General features: G+C 40.2%; 1 protein-coding gene across 2 annotated transcripts in view; it reads right to left on the bottom strand.

Moving 5' to 3' along the window:
- Window positions 1-25,574, bottom strand: part of TCOF1 (treacle ribosome biogenesis factor 1) — a 56,516-nt gene extending 30,942 nt beyond the window's left edge. Inside the window, exons 1-11 of one of the 2 annotated variants that reach the window (XM_081936996.1) lie at window positions 25,283-25,574; window positions 20,594-20,649; window positions 19,641-19,774; window positions 18,456-18,574; window positions 14,307-14,658; window positions 11,540-11,622; window positions 9,903-10,121; window positions 9,028-9,234; window positions 6,969-7,175; window positions 4,696-4,876; window positions 1,785-1,927 (exon numbers count right to left, since the gene is read on the bottom strand). In XM_081936996.1, the coding sequence (XP_081793122.1) occupies window positions 1,785-1,927; window positions 4,696-4,876; window positions 6,969-7,175; window positions 9,028-9,234; window positions 9,903-10,121; window positions 11,540-11,622; window positions 14,307-14,658; window positions 18,456-18,574; window positions 19,641-19,774; window positions 20,594-20,649; window positions 25,283-25,393 (1,812 nt within the window). In that variant the 5' untranslated portion in view covers window positions 25,394-25,574. The remainder of the gene's footprint in view (window positions 1-1,784; window positions 1,928-4,695; window positions 4,877-6,968; window positions 7,176-9,027; window positions 9,235-9,902; window positions 10,122-11,539; window positions 11,623-14,306; window positions 14,659-18,455; window positions 18,575-19,640; window positions 19,775-20,593; window positions 20,650-25,282) is intronic. The other variant, XM_081936997.1, reaches the window with a different exon arrangement.
- Between the last annotated feature and the right edge of the window lie 599 nt (window positions 25,575-26,173).

Genomic DNA, 26,173 nt, shown 5'->3' with positions numbered 1-26,173 from the left:
CTCCCCCACCCTGGATTTTAAACTGAATGCTAGGCTCAGCTCTGCAAGGGAGAGCCCAGACGGAGGGAAATAGTTTAGAAAAAAAGAAAAAAAAAATTCCTTCCTCCTGGCTGCTCTGTTGCCCCCCCCTCCCCTGCCCTGGATTTTAAACTGAATCCTAGGCTCAGCTCTGCAAGGGAGAGCCCAGACGGAGGGAAATAGCTTGGGAAAAGAATAGATACCTTGGCTGGGGCGTGGGGGAGGTAGCTGGAATAGAAGCAAAGGAAGACTCACCGGGCAGAGATCTGCTGGGCTGCGTGGTTGAGATAAGCGAGGGAACCAGGAGCAGCAGCAGCAGCACCTGTGCCTCTAGGCAGGCGAGGTAACGAAAAGGAGTGAGTGGGAGGGGCCGGAGGTGAGGGCGGAGCCAGTCAGTGGTACATTTTACTGTTCTCCGAACTGCCCATAATTTGTCCTCCCATTCAGGAGAATCGGTCAGAACCGGCTGAATTTCACCCCTGCCGGAAGTGCTCAGCAGACAGGCAGCCAACAGAGTCCCAGGCAGAATTGCGCCCTGCGAGGGGGTCACCTCCAGCACTCCTCTGCCACCTCCTTGCCTCTTAGCGCCCCCTGCCGCCTCCTCCCCCTAAGTCATCCCACCGCCCCCCAAGGGGTGGTACCACCCACTTTGGGAACCACTGGTTTAGAGCATATAGAATTGTATACAAATGCTTCCAGCTGCCCATATCCCCTTTCCCAAGACTTTCCAGATCTTCACAGAGTCAGAATTATAAAAGTAAATTCAAGTGATGGAATAGAATTTGCATGACATATTTCAGACCCACGTCCCTTTCAAAAATCCAAACCCAAAAACCTATTAAATGTCAGTTTTGACCCTGAGTACATACAGTCATCTTACTGTGTAAAAACAGAGAAAGAAGAGATTCTCAGACTACAAATCTATAGCTTCTTCCTGAAGTCCATGCAACTGAGAGTTTTGTCAACCATCCACTTCCTATTTTTTAAGGTATTCACAATCAGTAGCAATTAGTTACCAACTGCATTTGCTTTCCCCAGATGGCACACTCATTAAACTCAATGGGGCTCATTTCAAAGTAAAAGCGCACCAGACTATTTTTACAGTCTAATGTTATACTTCTACCTACAATGTCCTGCCTCTCCTTTTTAAATCGTCACCCAAAATAGTCTTTCAAATTTACTTCTCCTGATCAATTCTAAACATCAGATTTTTGTGTGTGCACTCCCATGTACCCTTCATATTCATCACCTGGGGCAACAACATATAAATTTACATATCCAACATATTTTATTTAAATAGACATGTTTTCTAAGTAACAAAGCACTGTTCTCTCTCTCTCATTCCAACAGCCAGATCAAATAGCATATTAACCTCTCCCCCAATCAACCATCAAGAACTCTCTAGGCAATTTTCCTGCAAATGATTTTATTCTAGCCCTCACCCCATTTCTTGTTTTGAGAACAACTGCAGCAATTGGCAGTTCTGCTCAAGAACTCGTATTAGGGATTGTACGATGATGCAATGATAAAATTAACCAAATACTCTATCTGTATCTTTATTCATTCACAGCTTTGTTCCTGAAGCAGAAGCCCCCTTTCAAGCCCCTTTTTCTCCTCCTTACTGATAAAACAATCAATTGCAAACAATGCCAGAATGTTCACAGTCTAAGAAAACCAAAAACCCCAACGCCCTCCATTGGGTTTTGTAAAATAATAATAATGGTAGGGCACAGTGTTTTCCCTTCCAGACACTTCTCTATGGTTACCTGAGTGGCCACTCCATCTTCCTCCGAGTCAGAGTCATCGCTTGAATCTTCACTGCTATCTTCGCTCTGCTGGGCTTTCTGATGCGATCCCTTTGGAGGCTGAGGCTTCACTGTACTTTGAGTTGCAGGAGTTGCTTTGGGGGCTGGAAGCAATCAAGAGACAGAAAAGTGATAGCTCGGCCAGTTCTAAAAGACTGTACAATTAGAACACACAGCCTCACTTCCTTCTTCGTCTTTCCTGACTTTCGCCAAGAGCCCCGAAGATGCATCGAATCTCAGTGGTTTTCTTAAAATGTTTGATGAGGCAGCTCAACCGATATGATTTCAAGACGAGATACATTCTGATATATCTGCATTTAGTTGGCATATTATGAACTTCCCTTTTTGAAATACATTTGTATATCACGGGCAGTTTAGAAATATGTTTAAATATGTGCAGGTGGTCCTCGGCTTACAACCACAAATTTGTGTTGCTAAATAACCTATTTGTTAAGCGAATTTTGCCCCATTTTATGATCTTTCTTGCCACAGTTGTTAAGTGAATCACAGCCATTGCTAAGTTAGCAACAGGGTCGTTAAGTGAAGCTGGCTTCCCCATTGACTTTGTCTGTCAGAAGGTTGCAAAAGGTGTTCACATGACCCTGACATACTGCAACGGTCATAAACACAAAGCCAGTTGCCATGCATCCAAATTTTGATCATGTGACTATGGGGAGACTACAATGGTTGCAAGTGTGAAAAATGATCGCAAGTCTTAAGTCACTTTTCTCAGTGCTGTTGTAACTTCAAACTGTCACTAATGAACAGTTTGTAAGTCATGGACTACCTGTATCAGAAAAACAAAAGATTAATGGGATGGAGGGAAGACACAATGTTGAAGAGTCTCTCCCCTTTTCCCTACGCCCAAAAACCAAACACATCTTAGAAACAGCCATTGTGTTCTTCAAAAAGTTATTTTGTGAAACTATCCACAATTTCCTGATACTGAAAAAAACAAAATCAGTCATGCTGATTTTTTCCCCCAAGGCAGCTTTGGAACAAAAAGACTAGGAGAACTGTGTGCAATTTCAATTTACAGCATTGAAATTTAATAGATCTCATTAGCAGTTACCTGGTTATGACCGACAACGTTATTTTCCTCACTGTGAAGCCAGTCACTGTAACAGCGGGGCTAACTATGGATGCTGCAAGTTTTTCTATAAACAAATTGAGGTGGTCCTAGACTTACACCCATTCGTTTAGTGACCATACAGATGGCACTGAAACAAGGACTTCATATTTACACCGTTGCAGCATCTCCATGGTTACATGGTCAACATTTCAGGGCTTGGCAACTGGCATTTACTTATGAAAGGAGTATGGGTATCAGGGTCATATGATCAACCCTTTTAACTTTCCCAGTGGGCTTCCAACAAGCAGTCAATGGGAGAATCTGATTCACTTAACAACGGCAATGATTTATTTAACAACTGCAGCAAAAAGGTTGTAAAAATGGGATACATTTTACAATTGTCTTGCTCAGCAACGGAAATTCTGGGCTCAGTTTCGGGCTGTAAGTCAGGACTACCTGCACATAGCACTATAATAACAACAACAACAACAACAACAACAATAATAATAATAATAATAATATCTAACTGCAGGAAGATGCCTTTAGTTTAAAATTTCAAAATACACACCACTAAAAACTGCTAGAGTTCTAAAGCTGTGTGCCAAACCTACTATACCAAGGAACTGGTGAAGAGATGATAGACTTTAAACTCCAGGAAAATCAGATTTGTTTAAAAAATATTTGTTTACAAAATATTGATATTCTAAAGAATATCAATCGTTTTAAAGCACCATGTGACATCATCTCTCATAGTTATTAACAACTCAACATTCGTTATAGCTGTAACAAATTTTTCACAGATTTCTGCAAGAACAAATTTATGAGATCTGTCAACTACTGTAGCACTGATAGAAACACTGAACACAATTTGCTAATCTCTGTATTTCTATAGGCAAAACCACACAATAAACTATTTCTGAGATACATTTGAGAAAGGATGAGTTTTCAGATGTTTGTAGAATAGGGCACAGGTTTATAAAGAAGAATTTGCACAGAGAAGTAATAATGAGAACAGTTAAAAGTTGAAAATATTTCTGAAGGAGTTTATATTAACAAAGGGAAGTTTTGTACAAAATCTATGTACCATAAGGTGGGGAAAGTTGCAAATAAAAGTGGAAACTTATCTTTAATGCAGGTGAAAAAAAATCTGTACCCTTTCACTCTAACAGATGAAAATACTGCCTACAGAGGATGGAGGAAAATAAGCCAAAAAAAATATAAAGACATTTAGCAGATTCTTATTTATACTACTATTCAATTAACAAGATCCTCCATTATCTGACATCATTATTTACTGAAAGAATGTGATGGCTTAAATCACAAAACAGCTATGTTTGCCCTTGCTAGGGCTTCTTCATAAGAAAAGGAACCATTAAAATTAATCATATTAAAATATATCAACTGCTTTCAGTTGTGAATAATCCAGAATCATGAATCAGTTTATTACTGGTTTCCTTTCATCTTTAGAAAAAAACTCATCATTCAGAAATTAATCGGGGATTGGCAACGCCACAAAGGACAAGAACATCCAATTTCCTTCAAAACCAAGGGAGCATCAGCTAATGGGTGAGACACGCTGAAACTATAGGCTAAAGGCGAAATTGAAGATGCTAATACATCTCTCGTGTCAGTTTTGAAATAACTGGCATCAGTGCTGGTACTTCGGAATGTGTTTTGGGCATCCCCTTGTTATTTGTGTCCTTTCCCTGTCAAGCTGCTAAGCAAAGAAATTAGTAGAGCCATTGAAAATAGAAGGTCTTTTTTTCCCCCTGAGCATCAACAAGGCTGGAGCCTTCTTACTAGATAGAGCTGGCAATTTGCTTGGTGTAAGGTCAGTTTCATCCTCACTGTCAGAGGAACTGCTGCTTTTATTCTGTGCTTCCTTCTCCTTCAAAGCACCTGCTGCAGCTTTGGGTAGGATCCCAGGCTGATTGGCCTGATTTTGTTTGGTCCTCACAGAAGGGCTTGGAGTTGACAATCTCTGCACCATGAGGGAGGAAACAGACATACATGCATGTAAAACTCATTGATTTCTCATATATCTTTCCTTCCTTCTTCAATTTCCCACAGAATCAAAGTGATGTATTCCCACCATTAAAAACAGCAATGATCACAACTGGGATTGCCGTGGCTAAGTATGATGCTTTGCTTAGCAACGGCTTCACTTAAGTGATAGAAATTCTGGTCCCAATTAAGAGTTGTTACCCAAGGATTACCTGTATAGCCTGAAACAGATACAAAAACTTAAATCTGCCTACCAAGCTTCCTAAGTATTTTTAAATATCAGATTTTTTGTGCGTAACATTTTATTTACAATAAAATACATTTCACAGTATTTTATGAATGCCTTTTAGCTTTGCATAGTTTTTATTTTGTTAAGATTGTAAGCTGCCCAGAGTTACTTTGTGGTAATATGGGCAGCCAATAAATTTTATAAACAAACAAACGAATGATTAATATTTAAATTGGTTAATTTGTCAGATTAACTGCTTCTTGAATGACACACAACAAATACCTGATTTGAAATCCTTTGGTCTTGGTCTTAAAAGTGGACCATGTCCATGGTATAAACATTACAGCCCCATTGAGATGCATTTGCAATGGAGTTTATTTTGGAAAGAAGAAGAGGGATAAAGCACTACTTTTACAAAAGACAGCCAGCCATTCAATTGCTCTAGAAGGAAGCCACACAGCGGCGAGTGATACAAGCTATAGTTGCCTGAATTACAACAGACTTCAAAGCCCCACAAAGGAAGCTAAATCAAAGCTGTCTTTTCAAGAAACTCAGCATCTGGTCTGCTGTATTTTTAAGAACTCTGGGGAGAATAACAAAAAATGAAGCAAGAAAAGAAATCATTTTCTGAGCAGCTTTCATCTGTTAAACAGGGCAATACTGAGGCTGCTAGGTCTCTAACAGCAGTTCTTTCTTTCTTATTCCTCTGTGTGACAACAGTGAATATAGTAAGGCAGTGTAAAATGTGGTGCAAAACACACCTGACAATCGCTGGCGAGAAAAGGCATGTTCTCTAAACAGGGGAAAGGAGTTATGTAAATGGATATATTTTTTTCTTTCTTCCCTCTTTGTAAGTCTTCAATTCCAGTAATTTGGATGTTTATGTTATTACTAGTCAGTTGATACGCACAATTTTGTCATTTTTGACCTATTTTTTGCCACATCAGTGTAACTATCCTAACTGAACGGATATGTTGGATGACATATGTGCCTGCTTTTATGCAAATCTTTCATTCATAATAAGTATTTTCTCCTGGCCTGTCAAAAGAATTTGAAGACCTGGCTCTGCTGACTCCTATGGCGCTCAGAATGGAGCAATCAAAGGAGACAGAAGTGAAACATTCGGAAAGGAACATATCCATTGACCTTCTACTGAGAAGTCTACAAAAGCAGTGCTATGGAGAATGACAGACTTATCTCGATGGAGGGAAAAGTTAGGAAGTTGCACCAAGAGGAAGAGACCAAATTTTAAGTGTACCGTATACTAGGCTTCTGAGACACTAGAATTACATTGCTTTAAGATGTGAGGTACACACATTGGCAAAGAAAGGACCATCGTGTGTGAAATTATTCTGTCTGATCATCTGGAGCGGAGATGGAGAATGATGGAAACTTTATGACTTGTGGACTTCAACTCCCAGAATTCCAAGTTATTCAAGGGCCATCGTTCCTCACGTCTGCTCTAGAGGAAGCCTGCTTGAGATCACTAACATGAGAGCTAAAAGGCTATGGACCAGAAGGCTGTCATTTTTGTCACACTTTATGGAATATGCACTCCAAAAGTTGTCTTCACCCCTTTTTATCATTTTAGGAAATAATTCAAAACCTGATGATTCTGATGTCTAATTGTGGAAAGATGGGATGACCATTTTATCTGAATTATAACATTTTTGACTTGTTAGTATATTTTAGCAGGTTAATCTTCATGTTTTCTTTTACACCATCCAAAGAAGCTACCTTTCTTTGCTGTAAATATCTTATTAAAAATAAGCAAATCATCTTACAAATGGCTGGCGCATGCAAAAACAAAGACCACCATTGCTAGAGGAAAAACACCAACCTTCTGACTTATGGGAACTGGCAGAGTCTCACTGTCACTCTCAGATGATGATTCGCTACTGCCTGAGCTCTCGGCTTCTTTTGAAGGAGGTGGTGGCTTTGATAAGCTGGTTGCAGGGGCCTTCTGAGTGGATTTTGATGGAGTAGAAGCAGAAGCTGCCTTCTTTGATGGACTTGATGCTGCATTTTTCCCTGGTGCTTTAGAGGCCTGAATATTTTTTGGAGATAATTTTAACTATGGTTAGGTTTAGAAAAATGGTATAAATCAGAGTTCATGAACTTGAGCCAGACATTGTGGTGTAATAAATTAAAACATAGGCTTGGGAAATAGGTTAAAGTGTTCTGAAACTACATCAATTTCTTTCCCCTGAACTTTATATATAAGTACAGAGCGCTATGACAATTTAAACAAAGAAAAATATAACTATTTTTTGTGTATATACCTACAGAATTTTTCAAATGCTTCAAGCAGTTCCAGGGTAAGAATAGAATTATACTATATATACTGTACATGCATAGTAAAGGGTACCAAACAGAACTGGTATTTAAAAGTGATCCTGAATTACTTGTTTAGCATTTATATCCAGAAATGCTACCTGGAGGACAGTAAATGTCTTATTAAAAATAAGCAAATCATCTTACAAACGGCTGGTTCATGAAAAAACAAAGACCACCGTTCCTGTGTTTCCCCCAAAATACAACATGTCCTGATAATAAGGCCATGCCACATTTTTGGGCGGGCAAAAATGTAAACCCTCCCCCGAAAATAAGCCCCCTGGACAACCCCCACCTCCAGCCAGGCAGAACGCCACTCACCGACCTAGCGGTATCCCGAAGGGGCCAAGCCACAGGAACGAGGGGGGGCAAAGGCTCGCGTTGCTTGGTGCCTCCAGGATACCGCTAGGTCAGTGAGCGGTGCTATGCTCAACTGGAGAGGGGAGGTGCCGGGTGGTTGCTCTCTTGCAAGCGGGCTCCCGAAGAGCCGGGCATAGCCTCAGGGTCGAACGGCTGTGTTGTGCTTTCACAGCAGCACCACACAGCAGCCATGAGGTGACCATGCTCATGAGAAGTCTCCCTTTCCAGCCAGGCACAGCGCTATTCACTGACCTAGGGGTATCGCCAAGCTGCGTGAGCACCTGTTCGCTGCCCTCCAGCTCATGCGGCTTGGTGCCTTCGGAATGCCCCTAGGTCAGTGAATGGGGCTCTGCATGGCTGGAGAGGGAGGTTGCACGAGCGGCTTTTCCACTTCCCACTCGCGCACCTCCCAGTTTCACAATGCCCTTGCCTAACTCTCCCTGCAGAGCCAGGGCATCTCCGCTGCCGCCGAATGGCTTTTTCTGCAGCTTCCAAAGCACGGAGGTAGGATGCTGAATCTTCTGGAAGTTGTCACTCTGGGAATACGCTCTATGGTTGTATGCTCTGGGAGTACGCTCTGCCTCAGCCAGCCCAAAACCATTCAGCGTACTCCCAGAGCGGCCGCTGCCGAAAGACTTGGCTGTGGATCTCCGGAGTTTGGAAGCCGGAGAATAGGTTACGCTCGGAGTGCGGTGGCGGCACACTGGTCCTGCATGGAGAGTTCGGCCAGGACATGGTGAGGTTGGGAGGCAAACCAGCTGGGAACAGAACAGGCACTCGTGCAACCTCCCTTTCCAGAAAGGCAGAGGACCATGCACTGACCTAAGGGTATCCCAAATGCGTCAAGCCGCGGGAGCTGGTGGGAGGGCAGAGCACCACGCGGCTTAGCACCTTTGGGATATCACTGGGTCCGTGAGTGGTGCTCTGCCCGGCTGGAAAGGGGGGTTGCTGGGTGGCTGCTCGAGAGCATGGTCACCTCATGGCTGGTATGTTGCGCTGCTGCGACAGCGCAACACAGCCGTTTGTCCTTAAGGCTGTGCCTGGCTCTTCGGGCGCCCGCTCGCAAGAGAGCAGCCACCTTGCAACCCCAAAACAATAACACACACCCCCGATAATAAGAGCAAATCAATATTTTGGGGGTCAAAAGAAAATAAGACCCTGTCTTATTTTCCAGGAAACACGGTAGAGTTTTGAAGAGCACCAACCTTCTGACTTGTGGGAACTGGCGGAGTCTCACTGTCACTCTCAGATGATGATTCGCTACTGCCTGAGCTCTCGGCTTCTTTTGAAGGAGGTGGTGGTTTTGATAAGCGGGTTGCAGGGGTCTTTTGAGTGGATTTTGATGGAGTAGAAGCAGAAACTGCCTTCTTTGATGGACTTGATGCTGCATTTTTCCCTGGTGCTTTGGAGGCCTGAAGATTTTTGGGGGGATAATTTTAACTATTGTTAAGAGATTAGAGAAATGGTATAAAATCAGAGTTCCTGAACCTGACTAAGACATTCTGGTGTAATAGATCTTGGGAAGCAAGTTATATTGTTCTGAAAGCTAGGTCAACTTCTTTTCCCTGAATTTTATTTTTCAATACAGAGCAATATCAAAATTTAAATAAAAATATAACTTCTTTGTGTATATATACACCTGCAGAATACACATGCTCTATGAGCAGGGTAAAAGATAATCTGGTAAATTTGTAGCCTGAAAACAGACAAAAGGATGAAATTTTTGTTTAACATCAAGTGAGAAAGATTATCTTTGAGGGCACTGTCTGTAAAAAGTCTGGTGAAATTTACAGAAGATTATGTTAACTACACACTTGGTTACTTTATATTCCAATTTCAAACTATCATATCAAAGTGAGAACCTAGTTGTCACAATGACATTCTTATCTCTCCAAATTATAAATCAGTTCTCACAGCTCTTTATATTCCACAGGAATAGTTGGCAATGAGATAGTATTTGCTCAATAATTCCTGTACAGCAGATTTCCAGTTTCAAGCTGTTTTCCTTTCCTACATCTTGGACCTATTGGCTTCAGATGTTGGAATCTATGTCTTGGCCAACTTTACCAATGCATCTCACCTGTGATGCTGAAGCAGGTGCTTTAGTCTCACTATCCGATGAGTCAGTAGTTTCTGAAGTGTCTGTTGATTCTGGGCTTCTGTTTGTATTTCCAGATTTTGCACTGGCTCGCTTTGCTGCAGTTACCTTTACAGTACTTCCTGCACAAGTGCCAGGGGTGACTGGTGACTTGCTCAGCAGTGGACTACTGATTGGGGAATTTTTCACAGCTGCTTTAATCTAGAAGGAAAGATTTAAAAAATGTTCCTTGTATTGCGGGGTGAACAGCCTAGGTATTGGCTACTAAAGATGCATACTCTAGCTAATGCATTGGAATAGTCAAGTTGGGACAGGAGAAGGATAAAACCAGTTAATATCTGAACCATATTTTGATCCATTGAGTAAATTCATTCTATCAAGTCTGATCTATTGCTCTAACTTGAAGAAGATAAAATAGAGGACAATATTTCCACTAATATTCCAGTGTTATTCTTTGGTATTGACAAAACCCAGGAAAGTTGCTTATGGAGGTTTAGGACAAAGGAAGCAAAAGGTTGGTATGGTTTTCTCTTGCATTTCCTGGAACCCCTTTAGGCAGGAGAAGTTTTCTTGATTTCCCACTAGGAGAAGGAAATGAAGAAGAGGGTCACCTTAGGAAGAGAGCCTCTTGAGAAAAGCAATTTGGAGCCTGGAAAGGGGTGGGGGAGAGAAAATGTAAAAATAATTATGATTGGGGTGGGAGGTAGAAAAGGACATCTGAAGCTGCTCAGGGCTCACATGTCAAAGTTAGAGAGATAAATCAATCCTATTTCCTCCTCAGTCAAACAAAACCACACCACAGAGGAATTTCTCTTCAAAGTGGGATGCTAAATTTGACTATAATAATCAATGCTAGTCTGCCTGCTCTCCCATTATTGGAATAGGAATTATATTCTGCTCACAATTTCAATTTCATATTCTCATAACCATCCTGGTGTCCACTTTCCCCCTCCACAGAAGTAGGAGACTAGCTTATAATTATTCCCTTCCCCATTCTTGGAACGAAGTCCTCATGTGCAAATTCAGACTTCAGCACTGGAGACAAAGTTGCTGTTGATTCAAAAAATGCACATGGGAGAAATGGGACAAACATCCCTCTACAAGTATCCAAGCATAAGAATATCCTGATAGCCTTAAACGCTAGTGTCTGGCACAAGAGCAGAGGTTGGAAAGCGCCACCCCAACAGCTCAGGTTTTCTTAAGACAAAAATGTAGTGATATGGCAAGAGATTCAAATAATGGGGGCAGGTTCATTTAATTTAGAACCCCGTCAAACTTGAGTGCATATTTTAATTAGCACTACAGTGTTTACTGGTCATTAGAGGACCAATCTATTTCCCCATCACTATTTCGTTGGATTTGTAATGTCCTCTTTGAGCATCTTCTGAGCAGTGTCTGGAGGTTGATGCCATGGAGCTGATGTATGAATCCTATAAATTTTCATTAATATATCCTCCCCTTTGGAAATAGCCAAATGGGGAGAAGCAAAGGGTATTTTTTTCTCAAAGGGACTTTCCCTGCTCTGCCTTTGTCAAGTGGGGGAATTATTTAGATAGCTTGCAGTCACAGACAAAAAGGACACACCCTTCCACTAATTTAGAAAACTGTTAACTAGTTACTTGGACTGTTGGTGCTTTTGTCCCGTCCTCAGAGTCAGAATCATCACTCGAGCCCTTGCTTGTGCTCCTCGCCTTCTTTGAAGCTAAAATATAGAAAAGAGGATTTGATGCCAAAGGAGATCACATTTTAAAAAATATTTAGCATTTATAGGTACCAATACTAAATTATATCCCTTTATCCTATAGTCATCTTTGTTGCTCCACATATCAAGTTTAAAAATATTAGTAGAAGTTTTGAAGTGGGGCCAATCCATTCCTACCATCACCAAATACAGTAACCCGAAGTAGATTCAGCATCTAAGGTTCTTGCATTATAACAGGTATGATCTGCTATCTCTGGGAAAGATGTGGATGCAAATAAAATAAAATAAAAATCATGTTTCTGTGACACTGCAAAGATACCCTTCAATCCTTATCCACATATTCAGAACACAATAATTACATGTTAGATGTCACACAATTATATACACACCATCATGACAAGCTTCTTTTTGGATCAAAAAGTTGTTTTGAGTCCCAAATTTGTAGAACAACTCTAACATCTGTTTTTCTTGAAGTGCAGTCTTTATAGAGAACATTCGGATTGGCATCATAAGAAACTTATTTTTGCCAGCTCAGTATAGAGATGTTATGCTGCATAAACACCCATCCTGTAGGTCATTTAAGGCAGACTCCCTTTCTGGAATTTCCAAAAATTACAGTAAGCCCATCAAGCCTTTCTGAAAGATACTGTTTGGGCAAGGGTATCTTATGATGCTTTCGCACCTGGCAATAGGAATGTTCTCCTTGATAGTGAATTTAGAATTTTACCTGACACGCTCCTTCTCAGTGTGCTGTAAGAGAAAATCCAAGGAATGGGTTAACTCTGCCTTCGTGCTCATTAGACTGTCAATCAAGTCTTTGTAGTCACGCCTCTCATGTCTACTTCCCCAGTTTTCGACGAAGGCGTGATGATTGACTTGAACGTGATGTTTGACTTGACCACCCCTGGTGGTCCAATGGCTGCCAGGGTGAGGTTGGATTCTCTTAGCACACCGAGGAGCATGTCAGGTAAGAGAAATGCTCCCTCCAGTGTGCTGAGGAGAATCCAAGGAATGGGACATACCAAAGCCGGCACGTCCTAAGGGTGGGCAGCACTCTGGTCCAGAGTTCCCGAGACTGTGTACACCTTCTGGAGAACTTGTCTGCCGAAAGCCGCTTCAGCGGAAGCGAAGGCATCCAGCTTATAATGCCAGATGAACGGTGATGAAGACGACCATGTCACTGCTCTGCATATCTCAAAGGGTGTGAGAGAGAGACTGGAAGACAGTAGGCCGTTTCCAGGTGGGATATCGGGGTACCCTCAGAGGCTTTAAGTTACTTGCGCATTTGATAAAGCTGTGCACAATAGTGCCGTGCAAGGGACTCCTGTTCACCACAAGACAGAACAGATGACAAAGCAGCCATTTGGTTGTGTATCACATTGGGCGCTAGGCCGAAGTCTAGCCCAATCTGTAGGAAGTCCAGGATTCGGGCTACCAATGCTGAGAGGAGATCAATAGAGGTTTTGGAGCACCAGGCACAGAACATTTTCCAGGTGGAATTGTAAATCCTGTTGGTTGTTCCTAGAGGCTTGAATGGTCTGTATCACCCAGCCAGAGAAGTTGTCCAGCCTCAGAGACCTCCGCTCAAATGCCAAATGATTAGTTGGAGCCATTGTGGGTCTGGGTGGAGGAGAATTCCCTGACTGAGGGAGATTTTGTCAGGTGGGATCCTCCAGGGTCTGGACACTGACAGGTTGACTAGATCGGCAAACCATGGCCTTCTGGGCCAATGGGGAGCCAAGAGTAGGATCTCCGCTGTCTCCGCCAGTACTTTCCTGATTACCCCTGGGATGAGGGGAAGCAGAGGAAAGGTGTATAGCAGCCCCAGGGCCATGGAATGCGGCGTGTGTTGACCTCTTCCGCCCCTGGTGTTGTGAACTGGGCATAAAACTTGGGTAGCTGGCTGTTTGATGGGGTGATGAACAGGTCTAGGACTGGAGAGCCAAACCTTCCTGAACAGTTTGGGGTGCAGGCGTCATTCTGCGTGGTCGACTGTGGCTCAGCTGAGCCAGTCCACCTGTACATTGGATGTTCCCGAGACACGTTCTGCTCGCAAGGAGAGAAGATGCTGTTCCGCCCAGTGCCCGGCTTCTCACATGAGGGACACGGAGTGGATGCCCCCTTGGCGGTTGATATGGGCCTTGGTGGCTATGTTGTCAGTTAGGATAAGTACGTGGTGGACAGAGATGATGGTCTGGAACTGTCGGAGGGCTAAGTGGGCTGCTTTGACCTCTAGCCAGTTGATGTTGTTTCATAAGTGCTCCTGTGACCACGGGCCTTGTGCCATCTGGGTCTGCACGTAGGCTCCCCAGCAGAACAACTGGCGTCTGTGGTGATTGTGAGATGGTTTGGTTCCTTGAATGTGCATGCCTTGGCTGTGGCCAGGGACATATTTCACTGGAAAGACTGGAGGATTTCTGGTGAGACCTGGACTACAAAGACTTGGTTGACTCAGTCTAATGAGCAGGAAGGCAGAGGTAACCCATTTCTTGGATTCTCCTCAGCACACTGGAGAATGTTCTTTCGGCTTTGAGTAAGAACTTGGAGATTACCTAAGTGAGGGAGAGATGTAAAACTACTGTAGCAGCTCTTCACTGTTATTGGTAAGGTAATAAAGACCCTTCTGCAAATTTAGAGTGCTATCTATGCAACACAGCAATGAGCATCTTAAGCCATGTACTTACCTGGTTTGGAAGGTGGGGCTTTTACTGTGGTCAAAGTTGTTTCTTCCTCACTCTCAGATGAGGTGCTGTTGCTACTGCTGCTTTCAGAGCTCTCTGCTGTCTTTGTGGTCTGTGTTGTTTTTTGTCCCCCTGAAATCAGTGACTGTGAAGGAGTTCCTGCTTTACTAGAAAGGGCTTTATTTGGGCCTGCTTTTCTCGCAGCTGGAGGCAAGGCCCTATTTGAAGCAGATTTGTTCTGCTCTCCTTTTGCTTGGGCAGCAGCAACAGTCACCCCCTTTCCTGGGACAGAATTAATCTTTTGATCGGCCAATTGCAGTAATTCAGGTTTTTTTCCAGCCACAGGGGTTTTCTCCTACAAGAAAAAAAATTGGTTAAAACAGAAAGGTGTTCCATGATATTTGTCAAAGCATTTTTATAGATACTTCAGCATATCCTACGTTCAAAGAAACTTTCTGACTCAAGGTTTCCCACAGATTTCATAACAACAATTGCCTGCTTATGTACTGGGGGGTGACCTCACACTCTTCACTTCCAATTCTAAATTGATTAACACATCTGTTCTTCTTCCATTCAGGAGAGATAACCTCAACAGAGCACAAAGTGGCTACCTGAAACAGGGTGTGGCAGTCAAGAGGGGGGGGGGGGAAGACAGCTTGTCACCAGCAGACCTAGTGGCTTGTGTAATGAATGCTTTCCCATCAATAGTGCTAGAGATCTTCTGTATGCTAAAATGAGGTTGACTCTATCCCAAAGGTGCTTTGTGAATGGAAGGATTTATATTTCTTTTGAGGAAAAAAAATGCAGATTAAAGGAATCAGGAGCACTACTCAGGTGGCTCTGAGGACACTGATAAACCTCCAAGTGCTTCAATGACCCTCTAAAAGGATGCAAATGACAAGAGGAGGAGCCAATGTCACGATGAGACGACGTGCGATCTCAATGCTCTGAGATCGCTGTCGATACTTTTGCCGCTGGGTGATCCAAAAGGACCTAAACCGTCCCGCAGAGACGGTGAACAGGAAGAATATGTCTTGCTGATCTCAGGGACATCGCAAAGTCCTGATCGATCCAAGAGAAGTTCTTCAAGCCGGCGACAAAAAATCCAGCCATTAGGCTGATGAAATCGGTGTGGCTCCAAAACGGAAGGATACAGAAAGTGTTTCCAGCTGGTGAGGAATTTTTACCGTTTTAAAAGAGACTGCCTATAAAAACTTAAAATTAATTTAAATTGGAGAACAGAAGAAATAAGTGGCGGAATTAAATTTGGAATGGTTTTGGACAGTGGGTTATCTTACTTTTTAAATGCTATCTTCATGGATGGAATTTATGCAAGCCTTTTAAAACGAATGGATTAAGTTTTCTTCTATTTTTTCTTTTTTTTATTCTTTGTAACCTATGGACTAAAATTCTCTTTCATTACTGTGGGTGTTCTTCTAACTCATTCAAGAATCGGACTTTTTTTAAAACTTGAAATACAAAAAAGATACAAAAAGAAACAAAGAAAATTGCAACAATAACACTGCTACTTGGAGGCTGGAGGTTTGTGTATTGGAAACGAAACACTCTTACTTTTCTCACTGATTATCCTGGCTTGGCACTCCAAGGTCTCACTGCTTGTTTATAGAGAGTGATAAGAAGAAAAGCATACAGATGTCCCTTTGAAGTATATCTTTAACCAGAGAAAGGTGAAAATAAAACGTTATTGTGAATCTATGCTTAATCTTGTTAAAACCTTCCAAGCTAGAGCAGCAGTGTTTGTTAGCTGGAGATAATGGCACAATTTCAACAGCAGAAAGAAATTTTAAGTCTGCAAAAGATATTCTCAGAAATACAGAAATTATCAAACACGTATGAGAGGATAACTTTAACTTTTATTTGATTTCTAGACTGCCCCTCTCCCAGAAGGGACTCGGGACGGTGAGAAGGAGGATAGAGAAGAAGTTGGAAGACTTAGAGCATCTAACAGCAAAATATGATGAAGTTGGAGATGTTTATCAAGTGGAAAAAGTGGTGGTTAAAATCCTAAAAATCGAAGAGGAAAATGAATATAAAGAAATTAAAAATGCTGATATTTATGGTGATTGGTTTGTTTCTGAAAATGGAAAGAGTGGAATACTGAAAGAGGAATTAAATGGAGGGGAAATCTACCCCAGATGGCAAGATACAGAAGAAGAAAAAACCAAAAAAAATTATGGATTTAAAGAGAGAAATTTTATTAGCAATATCATTGATAACACTACCGACAATCAAAGATAAGCTGATTAAGGAAACAGAAGAAGGGCATTGAAATTACATGAGAGATTTTATAAGCAAGGAGTTGCTAAGAGAAGTCCATACAAAGTTGATTAAGAAGATGATTAGAGGACTGACACCACAAATGGCAAAAAATATGAGACTGATTTGCTACTGGAAAGATACAGGTTGATAGATGGAAGAGTATAATTTAAAACTAGTTAAACTTAGTGAAATTTAGTGACAATAGATATAGTTAAATAAATAATTGATAATGATGATAATGTATACAATGTATAGTGTTATGATAAGTAATAATTGGATATGAATATTGAATGGTACTCATGAAAGGAAGATTAGAAATCCTTTTGGATTATATATAAAGGTTAATAAAAAAGAACTAAGTTAGATACAGTTTAGTCTTGATTATTAGGGGGAAAATGTTATGATGCAGGATATAGTTAAATAAAGAAGGGATAATGATAACAATGTATGTACAGGTATGGGTACACCATAAGGAAACGGGATGTAAATTGTAAACAGTGATTTGGAAAGGAGAATTAGAAAATTTCGTTACTAAATATTATGGATGTTTAGCTACAATAGGACATAAGGATTCAGTATTAGAGGATTTTAGAAATAGTAAATGAAATGTCAGTATGTGGTTATATATTAAATCTTGGTATATTTTATGATGAAGGACGTTTAAACAATTATAGTCAAATGAAAATGGAGGTATGATGATGGTAACATGTATAAATATCTGAGTTAAATTACTTGAGTTAATATGAATTATGTTTGTTGACTGTTTGTAAATAACTGATACACTTTCTACAGTATGTAAAGAAGGATGTGCTGTGTTTGTTTTGAAAATAAAAAAAACTATTAAAAATAAATACAAGGATGCAAATGACCAGCTGTCTGCATGGAATATAAATCCTTCCATTCCCCACTATCCTGTTAAAGCTGAAGAAGCTTCTTGGATGGGAAGCAAAACTTCCTCAAAGAAAAAACAAGGAAGTCCAGTTGCCTCCTGAAAAAAGCACATTTGGGACAACCATGACCTGGATGACTGAGAATCTCTACAGAGGTTGACCCTAGTTCAGGGGTATAAAAGTGGGATCTGGCCAATACAAGCATTCCCTTTGTGGTCACCAGAGGAGGCTGTTTAATCCCCCCCCATTTAAGTGGGGAGAGTTAAGAAACAAATTGTATACCTTAAACCTTGCAATGGCTGAAGACACTAGCTAATGGTATACTTTAAAATTATGAACTTTTTCCCTTTGTGTATGTGTCTTTGATATGTTATAGAACTGAATTAAAGACATCATTTTGAAGCAATATTGAAGACAACTTTTCCCAAGTAAACTTACGTTTACTTTTTCCTCTTAGTTAACACTAAGATAAACAATATATAGTTTGCTACCGAGGAATTTATCTGTAAAAAAAACCAACGGTGACAATACAACGTATGGACTCTGTTTTTGAAATGCAGGTAAGTTTTTAGTCGACAGTCATTTGCATCTGACTGCAGATTTTAAATATTTTCTAGGACATAATGTTTAAAATAATGAATGGTGCAGGGCCTAGAGGTAGAGCTCTCATCTCACACTCAGGTGGCTATGAGTTTGATCCTAGGTAGAGGTGGATACTTCTCTCTTTGGGCACACTGAGAATATATCTTCTGAACAAAACTCCGCATTGGCGATAGGAAGAGAATTCAGCCATTAAAACACTCTGCTAACTATGTTCATTTGCCAAGACTCCACCCTGCAAGGGATTATGGGGTCGTTAAATGAAGATGATGATGATAATGTTTAAAATAACAGACACCTGGGTGCAGTCCTAATCAACCATCCCAGATACACTCCAAATATTTTCCAGCAGAATAGCAATGATCAAAGTCTTTTTGCTTACAGTCTTTTTGGCAACTGCTTCCTCTTCTGAAGATGAATCTGAAGATGAATCTTCGCTGCTACTCTCTTCTTTAGTTACTGTCTTTGTTGGCTTGGTGCTGTTATTCCCACGCAGATTAGCTGGAACACCCATAAAAAAGCACAACATATTGAAAAACTGAATGTAATTTTTTTCAACTTATATTACAACCAACTAGAATGGAAAAGATTCTAGAATAGGAGATGCCAAACTAAATCACTGAAGAGGGCTCTGCTCTCTACTTTTTCTATCAAAAGATACATGACCACTAAGTGATAGGTAGGAAATAAAATATACTGATTTAAGAAAGTTTCTTTTAAGCACCTGGTTGAAATGATTTTGTCCTAGTGCAAATGGACACAGTCCCAATATAAGCTACTCTGCACAAGCTATGTCAAATTGCAATAATACATGAAAGTGTACTGATGTTGTCCTGATTTAAATCTTCTCAAAGTTAATTATTTTCTATTCTTGAATTCTCAGTTTTATTTCAGATATGGGAAGTTGTGAAGAAATACAACCGACTTTCAACCAAGTATTGCAAGAAAAGGATTAACTAGAACAGCTGATCTCCAAAATTAAAAATATGTTGCTTTATAATTGCCAAACCTGTACCTTAACAATGGAAGCTTTTAGACAATGATTAAAGCGTGTTGTTCAAAGGTTACGTTCTATAGATAAGGTTAAAAAAAGTCATAGATGTAATTTAAATTTTAAATACCTAAAGTGTCAAATCACAATTCTAATTAATCTGGAATGCTTACACTATATAGAACTAAGGTGTGGTAAAGTAGTTTTCCAAATATTGTGAACTTGTGATGTTGCTAGAATAATATATAAATGCATTATATATGCAATATATAAATCCTAAAATTTCCCTCTTGTTCCCAATCTCATTTCCTTCTGTATTCCATTAATATGGGTAGGGGCTTATTTCACACTTTTTAACCATTTTTGGAGCTTATAGGGAATAAGGTACAATGTTCTTAAACGATACCCATGCCATTAATGTCCCAGCCTTCCAACTTTCTTTGTTCTCCACTAAGAAATCATAAATCAGCAGGTTTTAAGATTTAGGCATGTATATCTCCCCTTTTCATGCACCTATCTTCTCAAAGACAATCATTTGAATACTTGTCTGAATGATTCATTCCCACTGGTTCTTACTTTTTATGGTTTGTGTTGCTTCTTCCTCCTCTGAGCTCTCAGAGCTGCTCTCGGGGTCAGGAATTCTGAGCTTTACTGGAGTGCCTCTCTTGGTTTCTACGGTCTTTTGTTTTGGAATTTGTGAGTAAGTCCTGCTAAACAGATTTTATAAGGATGCTGAATTGGAGTTAATAAGGCTTGCTAAGATTCTCAAAATGTATTCAGTTGTGTGCCCCTCTTCAGGAGCATTTATTGTGACGAAATAAAAGCTGGCATTTCTTTGCCTTATACACACACACAAACTTGATCTGACTTGATACAGTTTGATCATTTTCTCAAGAAAATATAAGGCCAGCAGACTTTAAATTTAATGTTAAAAATATAATTAGAGCTATACACATCCTATGCATGACCATAAAATTACAATGCAAACTTAATTAAGTCCAGTAATAATCTAAGCTGCAAGAACATGGTCCTAGGATTTTCTTGAAGTATTTCTACACATCATGTAAATGTTTAAGCCATATCATATACAAGAGAACAAACGACAAAATGGCTCAGCTAAATGCATCATAGTTTTATATTCATACTTCTATTGTAATTCAATGCCCCAGGAGATTACTGGGCTTTTTACTAATTTATTGTGTAAAAAGGATTATTCGGGTACCAATAGTTCAAAAAAGCTCAAAACAGTGATATTCTGAAGTAAGAAAGCTAATTTAAGTATTTGTCTTAATATAGTTGCAACTATAAGCAGCTTTTTTGAGTAAGTTATTGATAGCGAACAAATTCTCTTTTTACACTGTTGTTTGAAACTAGTCTAAAACTCAGTACTGGATCTGTGATACATTATTCACAACATCAGGACTGTTAAACAAGTGCAAAAACAATTAAATAACACTTAAGTATACCTATAGGGTAGCAAGAGGCAAAACATTTCTAACCACTCTCCAATAATAAACAGAAAAGCTTACTTTTTCCACTGGGTGATAATCTCTTTCAAAGAAACATGAGATGATGGGAAAGACTTCTGTACAGGAAGAAAAAATATTGGACCAATATGATTAAATCATTTTATTATAGCATCTTTAGTACAAAAACTTTGGATTAAAGTTACAATTCTAAACATTCATCTAATAAGGAGAACTTTAGTCCTTAAAATAGAAATGGGTAATTTCCCCATAGGCCACATAGGAAACTGGAACTGTGGAGGATTGCCACTGACACTTTAATATCTAATAAGCTTTAATATTCAGACTAGAACAGCTTCATTTCCCATCTTGTACTTTTAAACAAAACTGTAAATGGTTGTTGGCTTTCTAATCTATAGTTTGATGGGTCAAGTGAAAAGGCCAATCAATAGGGAGGAAACAGGTTAAAAGGACAATAGTAATAGGGTATTTGCCACCAAAGACTCAACTAGAAAAATCTGAATGAAACAAGGTTATATGTATGGCTCTTATAAAAGTCAACAACAATCTTCCTTTTTCTAGGAACAAAAATGTATTAAATTTGTGGGGTTTAAATGTACCTCTTTATATCCTTCTAACGTAGGGGTAGGCAATAGTTGTCTCCATGTTAAGAATCGCAACTCAAATAATCCCAAACCTATTTAAGAAGTTGGAATACAATAGACCTGGAAAATGAAAACTTCTCCAATCTTGTGTCCTCAGATGTTTGAATATGGTTGTTGGTCATGTTCTCGGTATGGTAGAAGTTAAGATAATTCTACCCAAAATTGCGGAAAGCTGATGGGAATTGCTTCAAATTCTTTTATTTTTATTTTGTTTAAGAATGAGTACATTGGTGTTAAAGAGCATTTTACTAATTCCAAGATATTTTACACATGTATTTCTTTCAGTGGTCGCCAAACTCTCAATTTTCTTAGTTGACACAAAATTAAAATAAGGGAAAAAAAGGCCTGCATATCTTAGAACAGCGATGGTGAACCTTTTTTGGCTCGCATGCCATAGGCGGGGGGAGCGCAGGGGGGTCGTGTGCAGGCGTGCCGCACCCATAATGCAATGCGCGACACCCCCCCCAGTGTGCATGCACACACAACAGGCGTGATCCCCCCATTTTTTGCATGCTTTTTTCACCCTCCCCAGGCTCCAGAGGCTTTATAGGAGCCTGGGGAGGTTGAAAACAGCCTCCCTCGCCCCCCCCCCCCAGAAGCCCTCCGGAGGCTTCAGGGACCTTCAGGAGGCTTCCCTGAAGCCTCTGGAGCAGTCAAAATGAACCTCCGAGCAAACCGGAAGTGAGTTCCAGTTTGCTCAGAGGGTCGTTTTGAGCACTCCAAAGGCTTCAGGGACCTTCAGGACGCTTCCCTGAAGCCTCCGGAACAGTCAAAACCTCAGGTTTGCCCGTAGGACTGGTTTTTTGCGCTCCAGAGACTTCAGGGAAGCTCATGAAGCCTCCAGAGGGCCTCGGGGGGGCGGGCTCTTTTCGCCCTCCCCAGGCTCCTACAAAGCCTCTGGAGCCTGGGGAGGGTGAAAAATGGCTTTAAAAAAAGGGTGAACTCAGCTGGCTCAGCTGCCCTGACAAATGGTGTGCCATAGGTTCGCCATCACTGTCTTAGAACATCAAAGACTCTAATACCATGCTGGCTGTAATGTCATTGCTAATTGATAGATCAAAATGACTAATAAATGTTAAGTAGAGCAACAATAAATACAAATTAACAGCGCTGATAAATTAATTTAATAGTTGAGGACTATTAGCTAGGACAATAATAAATATCCTTCTACAAATTCCTGATAACTGCTAATCTCATCATTGCAGGAATGATAATATTTTTAGCATTCTTATTCTTCTTGATGTTATAATAGTTTTTAGCAGTAGTTACAATTTTCTGCATGGTTATCAAATCACTTATTATTCAAGTACATATCACTATCATTTTTAGCCATGTATAAATGAACTCTATATATCATTAAACTTGTCCATATAAAATCTACATCTATAAGCAATATCCTCATAAGTAACAAATGTAAATCCACGGAGTGAAAAGGGCCATACATTTCTCTTTCTAGTGCTTTAATAGTTGGCAATAAGGACATGAAGAATCCATTTATGTTGTCTGGTTTGCCAAATTCCAAATATTAAATATGTGGTTCAAAAAAGAATACTAGCATCTGAAAATTTAAGCTTTTGTTACAATCTTACTTATATAATTCAGTACTTTCTCCCCAAATCTAATATTTGCTGGACACTGCATGTTTTATAGAAGCATTATCCTTATTACATTTTTCAACAGAATGCTGTCATATATTTGACAAAGTTTTGGCATCAAAAGACCTATAAATGCTTTATACCGCTCTATAGGAGCTCATCTATTCCTGGAATTTTACATCTTTAGAAGGTTTACACTTTCTAAAAAAGCATTTCCTATGTGTCTTTTTTTTTCTTTGACAATGTATTTTTATCTTTGTGTTTGGTTTTCTCATTTTTGTCACTATTTTAAACATCAATAAAAGAATTTAAAATCTAATAAATTGTCAGAGACCCCATAACTGAATCCAAGTTCATGTGGTTCCACTTAACTGCAATTAAAACAAAAGTTTCTATTAAAAGAACTCCCAAGAGTACTGCAAGGTTCTGAAAACTACCTGCTAATTCTTAACTCCCTGGCCCTCTGTCTTAGCATCCTTACAGAGCACATGAATTATGCTATGAGAAAATTGACAACAATTGTGGGGGTTGCGCCTTTTATGCGTGCATGCCCACTGGGGGGTCGCACATTGCATTATGGGTGCGGCACGCCCGCACACGACCCCCCTGCGCTCCCCCCAGTTGTGGCACGCAAGCCAAAAAAGGTTCGCCATCGCTGCCCTACAAGAACGCAATAAGTAAAATATATAATAGGAAGCGCTTTCAGATTAGTTCTTATTCAAAAAACACATTTTCCCCACTTAATGCTGCATTCCTTCAGCTATAACTCACTAAGCAACGTCTGCAAAGGTGTGCCAGTAGTCTTACAGGAACAGAAAGTAGAGACAAGTCAATATTTCTATAATATTACACTAACAATAGCAATACCACTTAGACTTATATACCGCTTCACAGCCCTCTCTAAGCAGTTTATTACAGAGTCAGCACATTACACTGATTGCCTTTTTGATATACAGTGAGTAGAATCTCAAGTATTCCAAGTACAATATAAAGAACCCAGTTAACAAATTTAAAGATATTAGCTCGAGTTGCAATAAACAATGACAATGCCCTATGAGTCCTTAGCTCTTCCAATGTAGCTCTTTATCTTTCCATTTGAGCACCATTACAAAACTATGTTCAGTGGGAATATAAAAAGAACATAGCAGAGACAGCATTTATAGAAAAACACAGCATTTTAAGTTTCATTAGTCAAGTAGTAACAATTAAAAGCAAAAATGTATGAATTATAATCCATGAAGAGGTTGTGGTCTGTTCATCCTGCACATTACCACTTCTATCTTGCTCTCTCTGATGTGTTTCTTTAACTGATATCACTATTAAAATAGATGCCATCCTGGAAATTGAATATGGAGATCTGTGACAAGATTGATTTCCAATCCATCCAAGAGGACATTCATTTCAGTTCTAGAAATCATTGCAAATGGCCAGTTTCAGTCACACGTGATGGGGGAATAGAAGGATAGAGCATACTTGCCAACCCACCCTTATGGTTTGTCTTGCAGAGACAGCCTCACATTTATAGCAGTAAAGTGAATGAATCTCAATTTATAAACAAAATACCCAAATTGATGGAGGACCCATGTGCTACTTAATTATGTTGCCATTATGGCCTTCTCCCACATGGAAACCAAACTGAAAATAGGGGAAGAAGAGATTCTTCCAGCAAAGTATTTATGATCAGCACTACAGTGCAGTTTTATGAAATGATCATTTTACATAAGCTAGTATTACATATCTAAGTGAGTTATGAACCTCAAGGAGGACAGTATTTATAAGGTAGAATCAGGGCATTTGACGATTCATATGCCTGGAAATACATCCCTCAGAGGCTACAACAGGCAAAATTAGAGTAAGGTACAAATTTGCCTTATACCTTTTAGAAGATCATTTTACTTTTATTATTCCATAATATCACCCCACAACAACCACTGTTTATTTAGGTATGCTACACTGTCACAGGAATGCTTAAAAGATGTAAGTGTGCCTAAAATCTGTACGAGACGTAAGTATTCAACCTCTCCAATGTAATCCTTACCCGGAGAATGTACATATTCTGATCATTGCCCTAAGTGTCCAAAGAAAAAGGAGAGACTGTTTTGAATCACAAGAGTAAATTCTTTCAGGCAGCTCTGCAAAAGCAGGAAAGTATTAGTGATGATTTCCAAGCCCAGATAAGTGAAGCTACAGAAAGGAGAGCCTTACGTTTGAATGAATACATACATACATACATCCCTCCATTTAGCCTCCATGTGGCTTCCAAATTTTTAAAAAAGGAGGGGAGGGGGGAAGCCACAATAAACTAACCCAAGGTCCAGGGTACCCTGTTTTCAAAGATCCAGAGAAGATACTTGCAAGCCTCATTATCAGGCCAAAGGAGAAACCTTGCGAAGGGAGCCGCAACTGGCTTCCAAGACAGGCTGCCTTTCCACAAAGCAGCAATGCTGTCGGTCCCCCATGTTTCCAGCCACGTGGGCCAACGGCGCCGTTACCTGGCCGCTCTGCTCCAGCAACTCCTTGGCTGCGCTCACATAACCCATCTGGACCAGCTGCTGGTGCATCAGAGCCAGCAGCTCTTTCTGCTCTCGCGCAGTTGTCGCCATGCTCTCGCCCCGCGCGCGCGTGTGTGTGTGAAGGGGAGGGGGAGAGACGCAGGAAGCAATAACCTCTACCCCACAGGCATGACTACAAACGCAGGCCCCGCGTGTAGAGCAAGCGGCGGACTAACCACATGCCCCAAAACTCCTGTGCCTCTACCCTTTGCCCACCAGCGCGTACGTCACTTCCTCTTTCCACTCATACCGGTCCTCGGGCTTCTGGGAAATGTAGTCTGAGCGCGAAAGGTTACTCGGTGTGTGTCCTTTTCGGCGCGTCTTGTCATTTTTTTGACAACAAAATGGTTTTGAGCAATCGAAATAATAGCACCGGGATTGGGATTATTTGGGAAGGTGTAAAATAACTTGGTATTTGTTTTCTGGAGCAAAAGGAAGAGAAACACTCGATATTTTATCTCCCATCTGAAATCTTAACTGGAATAAATCTCTTGCTACTTTGCATTACAATATTGATGTTATATCTTTAACGTTTGAATAATTTTTTTTCTATAACTTTTTATGGTTGCACAAATTATTTTAAAATTTTTATTTATGAAATTTATATGCTGCCCATCTCACTAGCCACACGGAGCACTGTTAGCAACATAGATTCAGATGGACATTTGAATAAACAAATGCTGTACTGTATGTGCGGACCAACGGAAGGTGGATCAGCTCCAATATAATACTAAACTCACCAATATTAAGTTCACACTATAAACATGAATGTATGAGTTTACACATCCTGCTAAAATGAAAACCAAACTAATCACATATTAATGGTATATA

The sequence above is a fragment of the Natrix helvetica genome (assembly GCF_964273705.1).
Source record: "Natrix helvetica genome assembly, chromosome: 1".
NCBI lineage: Eukaryota > Metazoa > Chordata > Lepidosauria > Squamata > Natricidae > Natrix > Natrix helvetica.
This window is presented reverse-complemented; position numbering and strand designations above follow the sequence as displayed.